The sequence below is a fragment of the Danio rerio genome, chromosome 21 (genome assembly GCF_049306965.1).
Source record: "Danio rerio strain Tuebingen ecotype United States chromosome 21, GRCz12tu, whole genome shotgun sequence".
In the NCBI taxonomy this organism is placed as follows: domain Eukaryota; kingdom Metazoa; phylum Chordata; class Actinopteri; order Cypriniformes; family Danionidae; genus Danio; species Danio rerio.
The window spans coordinates 40,168,776-40,190,097 of record NC_133196.1 but is presented as its reverse complement, the minus strand read 5'-3'; the positions used below and the strand labels follow the sequence as shown (position 1 = coordinate 40,190,097).

Below are 21,322 nucleotides of genomic sequence, written 5' to 3'. Positions count from 1 at the left end.
ATACTTTAATGTTTAAGCATTCAGAGGGGAGCCTTTTCCCTTTGCGAGTTGACCCCATTTTTCATTTCTTGCATCTATTTATTTATTTCTGTCTTTTCCTCACTGTACAACAAGCATATGGAGAGGCAGGCAATGCTAAATAATGCATGTCACCCGCTGCAGCTGGCAAACCTCCTCCATCAGGCGGGTGCTCATCTGTAACGTGAACACTCATAGCGTCTTGTGTCTTTCCTGAGAATAAACTTCCATTCCTGTAGCCTCTCGTCCACTCTCTGCTTATAATTTAAAATCCTATCGAATTGTTTGTGTTGTTATTATCAGTATGTTATGAGTAACGTTATCTATAACCTAGTGTGCTCTAAAACAAAGACAAAATATTAGAAGATATAAGCATTAGAAAACACCACAGTTGCAGTTTCTCACTTCAGTTAATAAGAATCAAAATTTGTTTTGTATGACGGAATTCTTCAGCTTTTCATCAGATCATCTCTTCAATCAAAGCACATATGCTTTATAATATGTGAATCGTCCTGCTCCCTACAGTATGCTGGACTTACTCGGTTCACATGTAACCAAGTGTTTTTACACTGGTTTTATATATGGTGAATTCCACGTAGTTGTAATGGACGCTGGACAACGGATCCAAATGCAGATTTTAATTCAAGAATGGTCAGGCAAACAATGGACAAACAAATGTGCACGTCTGGGGACTATTTTAATAATCAGATGGATATTTTAAGCTCTCTCTAACACAAAAGGTGTCAGACGACTGAATCACGCTTGCAAGGAGTTCTCCATTCACAAATGTCAGAGAACACTAAACAGAGGGCGTAGATTTTCTGACCCCATTTAAATGAGCACTTAAATGATCCATAATCTGATGGGTGACTGATTATTGTGTTTTTCTTTTAGAAACTGGCCGTGCTGAAAGATGGTTTTCAGTTAGATTATGGCTCTCAGTCTGACCTGTGGGCCAGCAATCCGTCCCTGGCCAACTCTAATCTCTCACTCCCCCGACTCTATTCAGACGCAGAGTCCCAAACAGACATACCTGCCCAGGTGAGAGACAGCGCTCTGTTTTATGTGCTTGCGTATGATGATTCATTTGTAGAATTAAATAACTTATTTAATTATATATATATTATAATTAATTATTGTAATTATTTTTTATTTAAGTTTGTATCAAGCTCAAATAAACTGGCTGAGAAGGTACGACTGAGCCTGAAATATGAGGAGGCGAAAAGAAGGTAATTTTTTCTTTGGAATTTTATTGTTTGTATTTAACTAGTTATGTTCTTTTTAGCTTGAAAGTTTACAGTGCATTAAAATCGAATCGAAATCTGAATCGTCCCCAAAATATTGATATCGCTTCACTTTTTCCACATTTTTTTAATGTTACAGCTTTATTCAAAAATTATTTTTTTTATTTCCTCAGAATTCCACACACATGACAATGTGAAAAAAAGATTTTTTGAAATTGTTGCAAATTTATTAAAAATAAAAAACCTGAAAAATTACATGTACATCAGTATTCTCAGTCTTTGCAGTGAAGCTCTAAATTGAGCTCAGGTACATTCTGTTTCCACTGATCATTCTTGAGATGTTTCAGCAGCCTAATTGGAGTTCACCTGTGGTAAATTCAGTTGATTGGACATGATTTGAGAAGACATACACCTGTCTATATAAGGTCCCAGGGTTGACAGTGTATTTCAAAGCACAAACCAAGCATGAAGACAAAGGAATTGTCTGCAGACCTCCAAGACAGGATTGCCTCAAGGCACAAGGCTGGGAAAGGTTACGAAAAAATCTGGTGCTCTGAAAGTTCCAATGAGCAAAGTGGCCTCCCTCATCCGTAAGTGGAAGATGATTGAAACCACCAGGATTCTTCCTAGAGCTGGCCGGCCATCTAAGCTGAGTGATCGGGGGAGAAGGACCTTAGTCAGGGAGGTGATCAATAATCATATAGTCACTCTGTCTGAGCTCCAGCGTTCTGTGGAAAGAGGAGAACCTTACAGAAGGACAACCATCTGTGCAGCAATATACAGGCCTGTATGGTAGAGTGGTCAGACGGAAGTCCCTCCCCGCCTGGAATTTGACAAAAGGCATCCGAAGGACTCTCAGACCAAAAGAAACAAAATTCTCTGGTCTGATGAGACTAAATTTGAACTCTGTGGAGTGAATGCCAGGCGTTATGTTTGGAGAAAACCCAGCACCTCATAAACCAAGCTAATACCATCCCTACAGTGAAGCATGATAGTGGCAGCATCATGCTGTGGGGATGTTTTTCAGCAGCAGGAACTGGAAGACTAATCAGGATAGAGGGAAAGATGAATGCAGCAATGTACAGAAACATCCTGATTGAAAATCTGCTTCAGAGTGCTCTTGACCTCAGACTGTGGTGACGGTCCATTTTACAGCAGGACAATGACCCAAAGCACACCGCCAAAATATCAATGGAGTGGCTTCAGAACTCTGTGAATGTCCATGAGTGGCGCAGCCAGAGCTCATAACTAAATCCTATTGAACATCTCTGGAGAGATCTGAAAATGACTGTACACCGTCGCCTCCCATCAAACCTGATAGAGCTTGTGGCATCATATTCAAAAAGGCTTGAGGCTGTAATTGCTGCCAAAGGTGCATCAACAAAGTATTGAGCAAAGGCTGTGATTACTGATGTACAGGTGATTTTTCAGTTTTTTTATTTTTAATAAAGTTGCAACAATTTCAAAAAATTGTTTTTCACATTGTCATTATGGAATATTAAGTGTAGCATTTTGAGAAAATAAATGAATTTAATATATTTTGGAATAAGGCTGTAACATAAAAAAAGTGAAAAAAGTGGCTATGAATACTTTACAGGTGCACTGTATCTAGTATGACAATGTATGTAAATGTGACCCTGGACCACATAACCAGTCATAAGTGGTAGAGTTTTATAAGTCACCTAAAAAAAGCTAAACAATAAGCTTTTTATTGATGTGTGGTTTTTTAAGACAATATGGACATATCCGTGCAACATCATTTTTTGGTCCAGGGTCACATTGTATAAATATGATATAGATATACAGCTATGGAGAAAATTAAGAGATCACTTAAAATTCTCAGTTTCTTTGCATTTACTGGATTTGTTAGGTATGAATTTAAGTAAAAAGTTCATAATTGTTTTATTCTATAAAGGGCTCATAATATTTCTTCCAAATATCAATGAAGAATTTTGTCATTTATTTATTTCATTGTTAAATCAGGATTGCAAATATCGAAGTCCAGATTGCAAAGTTGGATAGCGAGGCATGGCCAGGCCTGCTGGACCCAGAGAGAGATCGCTTGATCCTCATCAATGAGAAGGAAGAGCTGCTTAAGGAACTGCAGTATGTAAGGCCGTGCAAACGTGCACCAAATGAGGCAGAGAAGATCGAGTCTGAGAAAAAACGACTCGAGAAGGACCTGCAAGCTGCACGGGACAACCAGAGCAAAGCACTGACTGAGAGGTGAGATGATAAACCTGGCCAGCTCCATTTGTTTATGTAGTGTTTATCTGGTGGCCAACTGACTATAGGCAGGGTTAATTTTAGATCCAATTTTAGATGCTATCATAGACATTTCAGGTGAACTGTCATGACATTTGGTATTCACAACGTTTAAGATCTACCTTGTTCGAAATCAATAGCTTGATTTCCATCACATTTACAAGCAAATTTACAAGCATCTTATGGACAAGTATTGCATGAAAAACGAGTAATGCTGTGTTCACAGCGGTACACAATGATAAATATCGCTATTTGCGCGTAAATAGACGCGTGAACATTTTTAGTTTACTCGCTTCATTTGCATGTCAATTCTGCTTAATTCGCGTGTCAGATTCACTGAGCAATAGACGTGGATTTGCATCATGAGCAGGGTTTCTGTCTGCCCGATGACTCTAGCTTTGTTGCTAAATGGCTAACATGGATTTAATTGAGAGAATAGCTGTATCTATGTGCTCTATGAAGGCTGATAAACAGCGTTGAATAATTTTGAGCAGTGTCTGAGTCCACTAGATCCTTTCAGAGGTGCATCCAGCTCATAAACTCCTCCAGAAACTATACCTGGATGATGGAAGATTTCAGCGGTGCTTCCGACTGAGCCCAGCCCAGTTTAATCAACTGTTGTCTGGTGTTGGCAGGAGGATTTCCCTCCAGGACACCAACAACGTGCACTACGTCATAAGCACGCCCTTACAAGTCAAAGCTCCTGATTGCCTAACATGGAGCAAATGTCCGCTGAAGTTCAGAGTTTCCTATTTGAGCAATTTGCGCATCAGTCGTGCAAAACGCTCTACTCCCGCCGCTTCATTTGAGCATATCTTTGCATTGACCTAACATGTAAATCACTTGCGCTTGATGCTTCTTCTGCGTAAGGCGTGAACGCAGCATAATGGAAATTCCAAATTGTGAAAAAAATCTGTTGTATAGGTTATCAATACTACAGTGAGTTGCTCTAATAACTTGCAATAATTACAAACACACCTTATTTTCATTTGGCATTGTTTCTTTTTTTTTTTTTTTGCTAACTCAAACTTTGAAAAGATTCACTTCATGGAAACTTGGCTAGTGATGTACACTGAATGATTAAGACAAAATTCCAAGAAGCACTGCAATAAACGGCATTATGCCACGGTTTTAAAATATAAACCAAGTGTTTTCTGTGGATGTCCTGTACATGACGGATCTCAGTGCCCAGCTGCTCTCCACCACAGCACTTAAGTGAAATGTCTTTAAATGCAATTTTACGGTTTAACAAATAAATGAATTATTTTCTATTTAACTGATTTTGTTCAGATTATGCATATTCAACTATTAATGCTGTTAAAGGAACTTCATGAAGTTGAAAATCACACTAACCTTTCACCAGAAGTTTTCTGGCTAACTTAAGAAAGTCCTTTTGTTCTGAAATGATCCCAATTTTACAATTTGTAGATCTTAAAGGCTACACACTGCATTTCAGATTACAAGAAAAACATTTATCACTGGAACAAAGATTCAATCATAAATCATTTGCCTCATTTCTACTGAATCGTAGTCATACAGTTTAGTACAGAAAGATTCGGCACGGGTGACACTGATCAGGCTTGCATCTGTACTGCCAACTCTACCCTTACTTGGAAGTACCCTACCACTGCCAATAGTATCGTTACTTGGAAGTTCCCTTAAAGAAAGTTTTAATTGATGTCATTCTTGCTCAAAAAAGAAAGCCATAGTCTTTTTAGATCTGATGGTAAACTGAATATAAACATGGTTAATTTTAGATTAGCCAGCCTGGCCATTTCAGGTGAACTGTCATGCCATTCGGTATTCACAATGTTTCAATAGCAGGATTTCCATCACATTTCCTTGCACATTCTTATCGCATAAGAAATGAGTGATGGAAGCACCAAATTTCTAATAAAATTTGTAATCCCTCAAAAACTCAAGGTCATTATTTCAAATGCAGATATGCACGCTTTCAGCCTTATTTACACTACAAGCGACTTTGTTTCTGCCTGTCGTCATTTTGAAGCTGTATTTATAGTTTCACCTGGCACCGCATCACGTACCTCCGCTGAGTGCGTGCACACCCCACAAAGCGGAGGTTTTTATACATGTCGTGTTCGCCGTTGAGATATTTTTAAAATGACAGGGGGTGGTCAAAAGAAACTGACTGTAAAGTCAGACGGATAAACAAACAAGTAGAATGTTTCTGGAACTAGGTCATATCATTAATATCACTCAATATTTTTAACTAATTATTTTTCTAAATTATTTTAATGATTACAAGGTCGGCAACGCAGTTGTGCAGTAGGTAGTGCTGTCGCCTCACAGCAAGAATGTTCCTGGTTCGAGCCTCGGCTAGGTCAGTTGGCGTTTCTGTGTGGAGTTTCCATGTTCTCCCTGCGTTCGCGTGGGTTACCTCCGGGTGCTCCGGTTTCCCCCACAGTCCAAAGACATGCGGTACAGGTGAATTGGGTAGGCTAAATATATAATAAACAAATAAATAAATAAATAAATAAATAAATAAATAGATAAATAAAATAAGGGAAAGAAAACATCTAGCCTTATAGTCTGGGGTCTTTTTGCGTATGATCGCCCTTATGTTTCCTTTTTAAATGTAAGGCTGCTGCATAAAATAATAAAGTAGTTTTAGTTTATAGTGACATTCTTTGCTGCGTCCTCCTTTATGTTTCAATAACGCATAATAATCTTTACACCATATTAAAGCACAGTAAAGGTTTTCGAGAGTTTTTGTCAAGTTTAAAAAGTGTGTTTGTGCGAGTTTAAATGACTGTGTGTGTGTGTGTGTGTGAGACCGGGCAAGAGCGCTCCCTTCACAGCTCTGTTGATGCTGCGAGCGGCTTTTTTTCTTTCTTTATTTTGAAAATAATACACAATATAAATACAACAGAACGACATAAAACTTAACAAATTACGTGCCCACTTTCGTAGACTTTTAACAATATAGTGTCATCTTGATAAAATAGCTTCAGCTATATTGAAATATAATTTAAAGAAGTACAAATATTGGATATATATAAAATTGCATTAAATAAATAAACCAATATAAAATAAACAAAAGCTAGCTATATGTAGGTAGCCTATATACAATACATAAATCAAACCGTTTTAAAGCCACATATAGCCTAACTTTCATTTTACAAAGACCTATCTGAAAAAAAAAAAGATTTTAGATATTTTCTAAAAACAATAAACACCAGAGAAGGTTTGAAATATTATTTATAAAGTATTTGGATACGATGATATTAATCAAATCGTGCAAACAGAGTATTTTTGGGTGAGTAAAAACAGAATCTAGCCTACCTTTTTTTCTGTCACTCAGTCCTGCGCAGCGCCGCTTTAAACACATTGGGGGAAAGTCCAATCACAAAATGTGTTCTTTATCCTCAAACAAGTGTTTGTTTTTATATGATGTGGTCAAATTTATAAATGAAACTTTAAATGAAGAGCTTTAGTGAATAGCTGCTGAGCGCCACAAATATGACTATATTTTGCTACTCGCTCTTGTGCTGAAACACTTAACACGACAACTATCAAAACAAGGATGATATAAAATACATTTCATACTGAGTTATAACGGAGAAATTCTGTGGCTTTATATTATGGATGTGTGCGCTCACTGTGATGGGTCCCTCCGTTAGTGGCGAGAGCACTCGATGCACAATGCCCACAGTCGGTGAGTAAACAAATGTAATGAATAAAAAATACACAGGTCTGTGCGTGTAGACATATAATGTACTGCTGTGCAGTAACATGTCATTTGTTTGTTTCGGTTGTCTTCATTTTAATGGTTTCGTTTCGTGATGATTCTATGGTGTGCTTTATCTGCCTGATTCCCGCTGAAGTGGGCGGGTCGTGTGTCGTTTGATTCGGGGGACGTTCTGGGGGCGGTGTTTGCGTGACGCGCTGCGAGCTACTAGTCCGACAGTGGAAACACGACATGATTTCGGCTTCATTACTCAACCCCCCGGGCGATTGGCCTGGCCCGGCCCGATAAAAGCCCTGGCTCGCACTGGCCCGATAGTGGAAATGCGGCTATTGCCCCAAAATCAGCAATGAAGGATATACAAAAGGTCCCGTTCTTGCTTCTTAGCATTTGCTTGCCCCCTTACAAGGACTGGGCCGCCTATCAGTGCTCTCCATAAGCATAACACTCTGCTCGATGAGAAGAGTAAGGACGGTACAGTATGGACACATAAAAGTCTATAAAAATCTCCAGTAACACACAAAAAATTGCTAGATTTGTCGCTAGGCGTTTTTTTTTATTTTTATTTGTCACTAAGGAGTTCTGAAAAGTCGCTAAATATAGCGACAAAGTTACTAAGTTGGTAACACTGCAGAAACTCCACACGCACACACCAACGCCGACAGGAAATGTGATGTCAACAACAGATTTACTTACTAAGAGGTGATTGGACAGATCTTCGCACATGCAGTGAGCGTGAAAAGTAATCGGAAATGTACAAAGGCGAAACAGCTGTGTTGCAGTTGTTTTAATTAACAAGTAAATATTAATTATGCATATTCTGAACCGCGGATCACAGGGTGCACCCAACCGTGGGAGAACAACAAGATAATAGTTTTTTTTTTTAAAGAGAACCGTTGCATTCCTAAAAGATGCCATTATTGTGCAGCCACACCAGGGCTTCCATCTGGGACTCTACAGCTGTGCTCTTAATGGCTCAGTGCCAAGAAAAGTCTGCTCAATAATTATTCATCAAAACCAGCTCGAAACTCCTATTTAAAATGCAAAAATGTCCACTTGATGTGCCGAGCCCGTTCGCAGACGAAATTTTGCATTATGCAAAACCAGCATACTTTTTGTCCCTCGTTTACTTTGCTGCAAGTCCCAGCCATGATTACTGTGCTGCTGGGTTTTGCAAATCTTTGCCTAAAATGGCAGGCATTGACAGTCATGCATGCAAATGATTTATTATAGTCTGCTTGACTGCTAGTTTACCACTTCTGCTCTTGCACTTTTAAAAGACTGTATAATGAGATCAGGTTGCCCAGGTGAGAGAACCAATTAGGCTTTTCATTCTTTCACTCTTTCTGCTGATCTTATTCTGACTCGCTCTCTCTCAGTTATTTGAACAGGGTCCTTGTTCTCTACTCTAGATACTGTATCCTCGTTTAGCTTGGCGTCTGCACTCTTCCTGTAACCTGAGCCGCACAAACGCTGGATCTAGGTTGAATACAATGAGCACCTTCTTTAGCACTGCTGTTTAATAGCAAACCAGCGTCATTTTATTAAAATAGAGACATTGGTTAATTACTAAACTGAGTTCATTTGAACTATTTTATTCTGTAGGAACTTTGCAAGAATTAAAAGTTGTTAATTAAATATATACTTATTTGAAAATAAAAATAAATAAATAAATATATATATATATTTTTTTGCTTTTGAAAATTTATCACCAAGCCTTTGTTGAGGAGGTATGTTTTTGTTCAAATTATAAACCATAATAATGAGCAATGATCATTTTTTTCTCTCTTGCTTTGTTTAGGTTGAGGCTGCACTACAGAAGAAACAAACTAGTGAAGGAACTGGAAGAGACGGTGAGGGTGGCGTCTTCCCTGCACACCCAGCTGAAAAGGTATCTTCCAAACCTGAGATTAAAAAACCCTGACAATGCAAATAACACTTTATATATTATAATATTGGCGGAACACCTTGATTTAGTTGGAAATATTGGTGTTTAGTGTAAACAAATCAAAACCCAGACTTTTGAAAATAAAGGAGTGGCTTTTTACTGTGCCGGAAAGTATTTATAGCGCATCACTTTTTCCACATTTTTTAAAATGTTAAACCCTTACTCCAAAATGAATTAAATTAATTTATTTACTCAAAATTCTACACACAATACCCCATCATGACAATGTGTAAAAAGATTTTTTGAAATTGTTACAAATTTATTCAAAATAAATAACCTGAAAAATCACATCAGTATTCACAGCCTTTTCCATGAAGCTCTAAATTGAGCTCAGGTACATTCTGTTTCCACTGATCATTCTTGAGATGTTTCAGCAGCTTAATTGGTGTTCACCTGTGATAAATTCAGTTGATTGGACATGATTTGAAAAGGCATACACCTTTCTATATAAGGGCCCAGGGTTGACAGTGCATGTCAAAACACAAACCAAGCATGAAGACAAAGGAATTGTCCGTACACCTCCGAGACAGGATTGTCTCGAGGCACAAGGCTAGGGAAGGTTACAGAAAAGTTTTTGCTGCTCTGAAAGTTCAAATGAGCACAGTGGCCTCCATCATCCGTGATGCCCCATTCACACGGGGTGTCAGCGTCAACGCTTCCCATTCACTTTGAATGGGTGATGTCAGGCGTTGCCAAACTGCATTGTGGATCTGGCGGTGCCACTTCAGAGGCGTTGCTCGCTGCAGAAGTTGGGACTAGCTCAACTTTTCAAGCACCGACGGAAGGGTCAGCAAATCAGATCGCTGTGTGCAAATACACCTGCTAGACAGTGGCGTACTGCTTACTGAATTTCATTGGCTGATGCTGCTATGATGATTGCTTTAGCCCCAACTTCAGACACGCCTTCAGTCAAGCGTTGACGCTGATGCCCCGTGTGAATGGGCCGTAAGTGGAAGATGTTCGGAACCACCAGGACTCTTCCTAGAGCTGGCCAGCCATCTAAGCTGAGTGATCGGGGGAGAAGGGCCTTAGTAAGGTAGGTTATCAATAACCCGATGGTCACTCTGTCTGAGCTCCAGCGTTCTTCTGTGGAGAGAGGAGAACAAAAGGACAACCATCTGTGCAGCAATCCACCAATCAGGCCTGTATGGTAGAGTGGCCAGACGGATGCCGCTCCTCACCTAGAATTCGCCTAAAGGCATCTGAAGGACTCTCAGAACATAAGAAACAAAATTCTCTGGTCTGATAAGACTAAAATTGAACTCTTTGGAGTGAATGCCAGGAGTTATGTTTGGAGAAAACCAGGCAACGCTCATCACCAGGCTAATACCATCCCTACAGTGAAGCATGGTAGTGGCAGCATCATGCCGTGGGGATGTTTTTCAGCAGCAGGAACTGAGTGGCCCAGACCGTAATCCTATTGAACATCTCTTGAGAAATCTGAAAATGGCTGTACACCGTTGCTTACCATCCAACCTGATAGAGCTTGAAAGGTACTGCTAAGAGGAATGGGCTAAAATTCCCTAAAACAGGTGTGCCAAGCTTGTGGCATCATATTCAAAAAGACTTGAGGCTGTAATTGCTGCCAAAGGTGCATCAACAAAGTATTGAGCAAAGGCTTTGAATACTGATGTACATGTGATTATTCAGGGTTTTTTTTTAAATAAATTTGCACAATTTCAAAGAATCTTTTTTCACATTGTCATTATGGGGTACTGTGTGTAGAATTTTGAGGAAATAAATTAATTTAATACACATTGTAATAAGGCTGTAACAAAAAAAATGTGGAAAAAGTGAAGAGCTATAAATACTTTGCAGATGTACTGTACAATAACTCTTTGACTGGTCTTTTAGGCTTGGGGTGTCCAAACCTGGTCCTGGATGGCAGGTTTCCAGGTATTTTAGCCCCAACCCTAATCAAACACACCTGAACTAGCTATTCAAGTTTTTACTAGATATACTAGAAACTTCCTGGCAGGTGTGTTGAAGCAAGTTGGACATAAACTCTCCAGAACACTAGCCCTCCAGGGCCGAGTTTGGACACCCCTGTTCTAGGCTATTGTGTATGGTTCTTGGGTTCGTCAAATCACTCTCAAATGCAACTGGGACAAAGGAAGTGCGAATAGTGGCAAAAATGTGCACATACCCAAAGAGCGTGAATAACATTTTATGCATATTATGCATTTTACACTGTATAGTGTATATGGAGATCATTTTTCTTGTAAAAATGCAAGTATGTATGAGGATCATTTTCATTTGAATGTATTTGGTTTAAAACAAAAAATGCACTAGTGTAATTACAATGTAAAATACAGGAAAAAATATATGACGCTGGTTTACTGCGCATCAAGTTTAAACACATTTTAATAGTGTGAATATTAAGATAAAAGGCGAAAAAGTAACTTGTTTTGCTGCAGATTTAATTAATAGAATGAAGAGGAAACTGCATGCCACTATATATGATGTAATGACTTTGCAATAAGACTGCTTAGCCTTATTTAAAGAATCAGACTCTTGAAGTTCTAAAACTATGCCACCCGAAAGCTCTTGTTGTTAACTTTAACAATAGCTTTGCCCTTACTTCTTATTATGACTAATGCCTAATTCATCCTCGGCGTCTAGTTGAGATACATCAAAGGGCCTGTTGCACAGAGGAGCAGTCTCTTGTGTGTCTCACTAACGAGCCTGTCGTGCCATAAGAAGCATGTTTGCTTTAAAGCAGGATGCGTTTGATGTAGAGGCTTGAAATAGAGATGAACCGGAGCTGCTTTCCGATTAACTTCCCTGCTCTCCTTCTGTCTCTTTCCATCAATGTCAAAACTCCAGTCTGTCAGCCAGCACTCTGTCATGTTCCTCGGGCAGCAGCCGTGGATCGTTGACGTCCAGTCGGGGATCCCTGGCCAACTCCAGCTTGGGCTCCACTTCCTCGCTCAGCTTCACCGATGTCTACCTGGAGCAACCCGAACTAGGCGATCCTGACTTCCAGAACAAACTGGACTCTATTTTGCAGGAGGGAAGCACCTCTGGCTACAGGCCTTCTAGTTCCATCACTACCATCCATGAGAATGAGGTCTCATCCTCGTCTGTGCAAATCGGGGGTGGTCCCGGGGTGGGACAAAGAACCCAAGTTCTGCGACTGTCAGAGACACCTCACTCAATGAACTCACTGTCCCCACGTTCTTCACTGTCTTCCCTGTCTCCTCCTTGCTCTCCTCTTGTTACTGAGGCTTCCTTCCTTTCGGGAGAGGTCTTTTCTGGTCCGGCCTCACAGTTGGATTTAGATCTGCAGACCAGGCTGATGGAGCTCCGGTTAGAAGAGGACCAACAGCAGGGGCAGCTGAACTACCAGGACAACAAACAAGAAAGCATTATGGCTGTAGAGTCTTCAAAAGGTATGTGGGCACAACCTTCAAACGACACTCAAAATCAAATCCGCTGAACGCTTGTTAATGTATGTCCATGAATACCAAGGGTAATTTTTCTGCCAAAAATTTAAATTGGATTCTTTATTACTAACCCTCATGTCTTTCCAAACCCCCGAGACTCTCATTTGTCTATGAAGAAGTAAATCATGATGTTTTAGGTGAAATCTTACAGCTCTCTCATCTTCCATAGACAGCAAGGTTCAAGACTTGTTCCAAGTCAATGAATGTTACAAAGCTGATGTACGAATGTTTGTAACTGAAAACAAAAATACAGACTTTATTCAATAGGTACTTCTCCTCAGTATCAGTATATTACGCACGTTCATGCGCATTGTGCAGTAATTTAAAACAATTTGGGACCGTTGATGTCTATGAAAGGTGAGTGAGCTCTTAGATTAAATACCAAAAATGTCTTAATTTGAAGACATTGTCTTAAACTTCCAAAAACAACAACGTTCACGACTTGTTCAAAGTCCAAAAAAGTACCAAAAAGCATCCTCAAAACAGAGCTACAGATGTAACAAAGCTACGAAAATACTTTTGTTTGTAACCGAAAACACTAATGCAGACTTAATTTAACAGTTTCTACTCCTCAGTGTCAGTATATTGCGCATGTTTATGCGCACAGTGAAGTAAAATATACCAAATTGGGACAGTTGCTTATTATGGAGGATGATGGAGTTCTCAGATAAAATACCAAATATGTCTTAGTTTCAAGACATTGTCTTAAACTTTTATAGACAGCAAGGTTTACGAGTTGTTCAAAGTTGAAAAAAGTACCAAAATGCATCCTCAAACTCAGAGGTACGAAAGTTACAAAGCTACAAATTTGTTTTTCTTTGTTACCAAAAACAAAAACAAAGACTTTGTTCAACAGTTTCTACCCCTCAGTGTCAGTATATTGCGCATATTCATGCACACTGTGCAGTAATGTGTAACTAATTTGGACCATTCCTGTGTATGGAGGATGAGGGAGCTCTCAGATAAAACATCTATAATGTCTTAATTTGTTTTCCAAAGATGAACAAAAGTCTCAGGGGTTTGCAATTAACATTTTAAGATGCATTTTTGGCAATCCATTCCCAAGTGTACCACAAGGTGAAAATAGAGCTGGCATTCTGATCAATTTGGCAATTTATTGAGATTTTTATTCATATTGTTTCGATTTGATTTTGCTCTGATTAAAATTATATCTATCCTAAAGTTTTAGTTTCGTAAACCTGGGATATATTTTTAAACACAAATTCTGCTATATTTACATTTGTGAATTTAAAGTAACAAACACTGTAACAGGAAATGATAAATATGTGTATATAGGGGTATTACCAACCTACATTACACATGACATCACATGGGTTCAACCGCGCATAGCTGTTGCAAAAAAGACCAGTTGCAATAGCAAACATGTCTTGTTGTGCGGTAGGATGGCAAAATTGCAAGTCCAAAAATAGAGAACTTAAATTTTACCGTACACCACACTGTTTTTAATGCCAACTGCAGATGTCTTTGGCCAGGCCCGTGCAGAGACTGTCCAAAGGGCATGTGCAGGAAATTATTATTTTTTATTTTTTGAAGACCTGAGGTCGCGCGCGTACTGAAGAGCGGTGTTGTCGCGTTCCTACTGAAGGGCGGTAGAGGGGGGAGGGGGGTGCCACCGGGGCACTTTTGATCATTTTGGAAGGGCACTTTCTGTCAAAGACTAGAAAGGGCATGTGCACTGCACAGGTTGAGCTCTATGTGTGCACGTGCCTGTCTTTGGCTAACAGCCATCATAAGAGCTGAATGGAGTGAGGACCTAATTAAAAATACTAGACTCTGTTCTCATTTTATATGAGTTTAGGTAAAATAATGCTGAATTATACACATTACTCATTTTTAATTACAGCAATGATTTCTGCAAAAACAGTTAAATATGGTTAAATAAACTGCGGACACTAAATACTTAGAATGAAATATAAAAATCTAAGTTCACAAACCCTGCCATACAGGTGCAGTTCCCTGTCAGAATGCAGTTGTTTTGCTTGTTGATGATTGCTCAGGCCTTGCACAGTTCTGTCTTTTTTCCTTGTCTTTGGCTAGGCAGACCTTCGTTTTTTAGCACCACATAGTTTTGAATCTGGTAGTCATGGAACATTGTTTCTTGCACATGACCACAGAACAAAATTGTTGGGATTCAAAGACTTGTAGGCCTTTAGCTTCTCTCTTGTAAAATCACTTGGAGTTTCAATGAGATAGTTGTATATTTTGGGCTGGATGCTTGGCCATTTCGTCTTATCCAAAATCCATTGGCAGTGTTCTATCGCAAATGGACCTGTCAGATGAACGCCGCTCACTTTAACGTTAATTTTGCTGAATAACTGTACTTATCACTGGTTGACAAGCTGTTATAATACGCTGAAAGCATTATGTAAATTCATTCATTTATTCATCTTCTACCGCTTTTCCGGGGCCGGGTCGCAGGGGCAGCAGTCTTAGGAGAAAACCCCAGACTTCCCTATCCCCAGACACTTCCTCCAGCTCCTCCGGGGGGATCCCGAGGCGTTCCCAGGCCAGCCGAGAGACATAGTCCCTCCAGCGTGTCCTGGGTCTTCCCCGAGGCCGCCTCCCGGTGGGACATGCCTGGAACACCTCCCTAGGTAGGCGTCCAGGAGGCATCCGAAGCAGATGCCCGAGCCACCTCAGCTGACTTCTCTCGATGTGGAGGAGCAACGACTCTACTCCGAGCTCCTCCCGGGTGTCAGAGCTCCTCACCCTATCCATAAGAGTGCGCCCTGCCACCCTTCGAAGGAAACTCATTTCGGCCGCTTGTATCCGAGATCTTGTCCTTTCGGTCATGATCCAAATACATAATATGTTATCAATATAACTTATCTCTAATGCAACAACAAACTCTGTACCATATCGGATGTCAATTCCTCACTGTAAATGCTAGTGCTTCTGTTTTTTCTGCAACCTCGCTGCTTGCGCATCTTGAATGTTTACAAACTGGTAATTCGTCTATAGTGCACACAATCTAAGCAAAAACCTGCATAATGCACATTAAAGGGCAAATATAAAACATTGATAATGTGAAAATGTTAAAAATGTGCTTTAGTAAAGTTCCTTTTTAGAATACAGAACATATTTGCCTGTAAAGCATTTCTCTGGACATTGTGTAAAATAAAAGCATACTAATAGTCCATAAAACTAAACTGTAAAGCAGTAATTTTTTAAGTTAACTAAATTAACTTTTCTAGACATACTCAAATCAATCAAACTGACTAAACATATTAAGTTAAACTTTGTATAACCTAATGTAGTTTTTCAGTGTAACAGTCATTTACTATAGCATAGATAGCTAGTTTTATAGGTTTGTTGATGCAAAATGTTACCCTGTGTCTACATCAGACATGGCTGGAAACTTGGATGTAACAACGCCACCATTGCAGATCCATTAGTCCTTCTGTCAGTAGCGCTTGGAGCTTGTCTGAAATAGAAATAAGGGTTTACTGATTATAGTGGATTCTGTTTCTAGTCGCTTGGTGCCATAGCCTGGTCTAGACATAACTCTTGCAGGCAAACCCTCATGACTGTGTGCAGATCTTAAAATTTATTACAACAATATGTTCAGGCTGTAAAATTTGAAGTGATGTGACTCAATAGTAATAATCCAGTGAATAAACAGAATAAAAAGAGTAAGAATAAAAATAAATGGTTCATTGAGTATTCAGCTGAGAAATCGGTTAGTCTGCAGGTGATTTTGTTGTTTGTACTTTGCATATTTTGTTTATTACAGTTAAAGTCTTTTAGCTCTTAGTTCCATTCGCTCTCCTCTTAAATTTAAACTTTTTCAAATTAATTTAATACATTTTGTAATTATAGAAAAATCCCCAAATTCTGTTTAACTGAGAGACTTTTTCAACATATTTCTGAGCATAATGGTTTTTAATATTGCATTTTTAATAAATGATTTCTTTCATCTGACAGCTTTACCTGTTACCCAGCATTAGAGTCGCACAATTAATCAAAACAAGATTGCGATCTCGATTTGACCCGCTAGACGATCTTAAGCCAGCATTTCTACGATTCTACCAATCATATTTTCAAGTTCAGGAGAGAAGCGATGGCAGCCGTGCATGTCTTCACATTGTTTTACATACATTGTTCAGCAACGTGGACACCAATGGTGTTGAAAGAGTCACATACTGTATTTATAAGGTATAATTCACCTCAAAAATGCCATTTTTGTCTTCATGTAATGTTGTATTCACGGCCTCAAGGACATTTTAACAGTATGTCTGATAATATTTTTTCTTCTGGAGGAAGTCTTATTTGTTTTATTTTGAATAGAATAAAAGCAGTGTTTATTTTTTGAAAATCATTTTAATGTCAAAATTATTAGCCCCTTTATGCTATATTGTTTTTCGATAGTCTACAGAAGAAACCATCGTTATATAATAACTTGCCTAATTACCCTAACCTGCCTAGGTAACCTAATTAACCTAGTTAAGCATTTAAATGTCACTTTAAGCTGTATAGAAGTGTCTTGTATTTACTATATTTAATGTCATCATGGGAAAGATAAAATATATCAGTTATTACAAATGAGTTAATAAAACTATTATGTTTAGAAATGTGTTGAATAAATTTCCTCTCCGTTAAACAGAAATTGGGAAAAAACAGGGGGGTAATAATTCAGGGCGGCTAATAATTCTGATTTCAACTGTATATCCACACACATAACAATTGTAGAAAACAAAATATTCTCAAATTTTACTTGAAAAGGTATAAAATATGTTTAAAAAAAGTCTTCATCTTCATCATGGGCACCCTTTATTACTCATCAGCAGCCCGGAATTCCAGCTGAATCCAGATCAGCTTTCTGAATGTCTAGTCCGATAGTGTAGATTTACAGCTCACTCCCCCCCAACAGCCCAGCAGGTGAACTCAGTCGAAACTTGACACCAATCCAGAGTGACTCGTGTCTCATTTCTTCTCAACTGTTCTCTGTGCATGCAGATGCTGTTACGCAAACAAGAGGATCAGGGCCTGGATCGAAGAAAGCAGGAGTAACATCTGCAGTGTCTGACGAATCGGTTGCAGGTGACAGCGGTGTATATGAGCCCTCGGAGAAAAGGTAGGATACAAGAATTTGTGACCTTTTATTATGGATTTGTATTTAAAATGACAAATTGATTAATTGGCTAATGATTAATTGAGTAATCATTTTATCTGCACAACTTATAAATAAGTGCATGGATGGGGACACTAATAATCCAATTTTAATATGATTAAGACAATGCTCAAGGTCGTATTCGAACTAAACAGAGATTGGATTAAGACATGTGGATATGCCAATTTTAATCACATTATTGAAGTGCATCACAGACATGTTTTTACCACCGTGTTTGATTTTCATCGCATTTTGCTACAGGATAGTCTAAACACTCAGCTGTTTGACTATTTTTTGCACCAACCGAGAGACCTGCATTGCAAAATGCTGAGTTTTTTTTTTTGTCCTTATATGGCTTACACTATCAAATTCCATAAAAACTACATTTTTCTAGCAGTTCGTACTCGCATCCAATATCTAGTTTGTCACGGCTGACGTTCATGAAATGTTCCTGAATGAAAGTAAAAATGAAACACCTGGAATTACTTGAAACTCCAAAGGAAATGTACAGTGAATCCGGAAAGTATTCATAGCACTTCATTTTTTCCACGTTGTTTTATGTTACAGCTTTATTCCAAAATAGATTCAACTCATTTGTTTCTTCAAAATTTGTGATTTGGAAAGGCATATGCCTGTCTATATAAGGTCCCAGGGTTGACAGTGCAGCTTAAAGCACAAATCAAGCATAAAGACAAAGGAATTGTCTGTAGAGGAGAACCTTACAGAAGTACAACCTTTGTGCAGCAATCCACCAATCAGACCTGTATGGTCGAGTGGCCAGACGGAAGCCACACCCTGCCTGGAATTTGCCAAAGGGCATCTGAAGGACTCTCAGACCATAAGAAACAAAATTCTCTGGTCTGATGAGACTAAAATTGAACTCTTTGGAGTGAATGCTAGGCGTTACATTTGGTGAAAACCAGGCACCGCTCATCACCAGGCTAATGCGCTCCCTACAGTAAAGCATGATAGTGGCAGCATCATGCTGTGGGGATGTTTTTCAGCAGCAGGAACTGGAAGACTAGTCAGGATAAAGGGAAAGATGAATGAAGCAATGTATAGAGATCTCCTGAATGAAAACCTGCTTCAGAGTTCTCTTGACCTCAGACTGGGGCGACGGTTCATCTTAAAGCTGGACAATGGCCCAAAGCACACTGCCAAAATATCAATGCGGTGGCTTCACAACAACTTGGTGAATGTACTTGAGTGGCCCAGCAAGAGCCCAGACCTAAATCCTAACATCTCTGGAGAGATTTGAAAATGAATGGACACTGTCGCTTCCCATCCAACCTGATAGAGCTTGAAAGGTACTGCAAAGAGGAATGGGCAAAACTTCCCAAAGACAGGTGTGCCAAGCTGGTGGCAACATATTCAAAAAGACTTGAGGCTGTAATTGCTGCCAAAGGTGCATCTGTGACGCTCAATAATCAGGACGTGGAACCCAATTGCAAGTGAAAGTGTTTTAATGAAGATCACAGAAAAAGACAGAGAAAATGGTGAGTGGCTGGAAGTACACAGTCTTTTAGCAGGAATAACAGTAGCGATCTGGGTCGGCAGCGCCGATAGAAAGTTCATGACACTCGTCAACAGAGTGAATCAAACAGTCATCATCAAAGGAACCGGAAACATCTGAGAGTGAAACGAGGAAGCAACCGAGCCACTCACCACCAGCGAGAATCAGCGAGAGGATCCTGACAAAAGACAAAACACCGTGAGCATACAACGAACTGACAAAGTGAGACAGGAACGCTGAACATTTATAGGCACAAAAATGCGCTACACCTGTAGCGCGCTGATTAACAGCCGAGCGGTGACACGCAATAGTTCCGGTAACAAGGATCATGTGACCGCTCAGCTGATGCCACGAAAACAAACACCCACTGACAGGCACGCGAGTCCCACACAAGCACAGAGAGAGAAGCACACACACTTAGAAACACATACCATAAATGATAATGAACTGTCACACAACGCAGACACTTCAAATGAAGAGCAGATAGATCCACAACCGTGACAGCATCAATGCATCTAGCAAAGGCTGTGAATACTTATGTAAATGTGATTTTTCCAGGTTTTTTTATTTTTAATAAATTTGCAACAATTTCAAAAACTCTTTTTTCCACATTGTCATTATGGGGTATTGTGTGTAGAATTTTGAGGAAATAAATGAATTTAATCTATTTTGGAATAAAGCTGTAACATAAACAAAATGTGGAAAAAGTGAAGCGCTATGAATGCTTTCCGGATGCACTGTAGGTAGTGAGATGATGCAATGACGTCATTAATGACGAATTATGTGCTGTAACATGTAAAACGGAATCATGAAAGGAACATTCAAAAAGCAACTCATGTAAACACCTTAATCAAATTAATGTCTTCTTCAGATTAAGGTAAATCATTTGATTACTGATGTCCATGTAAACGTAGTCAGTGATATAAAAGACACTTTTCAAATTTTATTTTAAAGACCAGGCTATTGTACTAGATGCCAAAAAAGGTCACTTTAGGTTGACACACTTGTATTTTTTTTAGTTATTTTTTTGCAGTTGCAATTTATGCAATTTTAAAGTCTTAGACAAGATTTGTATTAGTAAAGTTGTTGAACATTCACTGGTTCTCTACTCTTTCTTCAAAGAATTCAAAACATTTGTCACGCAAAGATACCGATGCATATTAAATAATCAGTTGTGAAAAAATGCAAAGCAATTTAACCATTTATGCTTTGTTCTCTTCTCTTTTCAAAAAAGAAAGTGGAAATATTGTGTCCATTCAATCCATTCCACATTATCAAAGAGCTGCATGGATCTCAAAATTCAACGTTTATTTCAGGAAATCTGTGGAATTTTTGTACTTGGTGCAGAGAATATTGTCAAACAGCTGTGTGTGTATATATATATCATCCTGTTGCAAAATACGGTGAAAATCGTACATTTCGGTAATAGTTTGATTGAGAGTTTGATTAGGACCTTAATCGAGTTAAATTAATCAAAAATCGCTGTTTACATGGTAGACTCTTAATCAGACTCTTATTGGTGTCCATGTAAACGTACTCATTGTTTTCCACTTGCACCAAAAAGTGCTCTCTTGCTTTTCTTTTTTTGGTCATCAAACAACTGACAACTGCCATGTGTGTGTCCTGTCGTAAAATGTAGTGAAAAGTACTACCAAACGGTAATAGTTTGCTTAAGACAGCGCTCGAAAATTCCGATCATTTTGGTCGGATATGTGCCCGAAATTTTATCTATGCGAAATCAAAATATATTTTATATTTTAACATAATTTTTGGTGGGTGCGCCTAAATTTTGACCTGTGCGTCTGAATTTTTAAAGTTAGGAGCACCGGTGCTACCAAGAAGAAAGGTGCATTTAGAGCCCTGTAAGGTGTTTACATGTCTTCAATAATGTGACTAAAATTGGCATACTCCACATTAGGGTTCGGCGATGTCGACCAATTTGGCATCGTACGATGTCTAATGTAAAACATCGCGATGGACGATGGCATCGTCGTCATAGGCGGAGGTGAATTATTATTTATGAATAATTAATTAATTCATAACGAATTAAT

The 21,322-nt window shown here is 39.0% G+C and overlaps 1 protein-coding gene across 2 annotated transcripts in view; it reads left to right on the top strand.

Moving 5' to 3' along the window:
• wwc1 (WW and C2 domain containing 1) overlaps nt 1-21,322 on the top strand; it is a 449,056-nt gene that overhangs the window by 54,394 nt on the left and 373,340 nt on the right. For both annotated transcript variants that reach the window (XR_012396852.1, XM_684183.10), the window contains exons 7-12: nt 913-1,059; nt 1,177-1,247; nt 3,246-3,488; nt 9,035-9,124; nt 12,008-12,573; nt 17,605-17,722. Coding sequence is in view for 1 of the 2 variants with exons in the window: in XM_684183.10 (XP_689275.6) it covers nt 913-1,059; nt 1,177-1,247; nt 3,246-3,488; nt 9,035-9,124; nt 12,008-12,573; nt 17,605-17,722 (1,235 nt within the window). In the remaining variant the exon portion in view is untranslated. The remainder of the gene's footprint in view (nt 1-912; nt 1,060-1,176; nt 1,248-3,245; nt 3,489-9,034; nt 9,125-12,007; nt 12,574-17,604; nt 17,723-21,322) is intronic.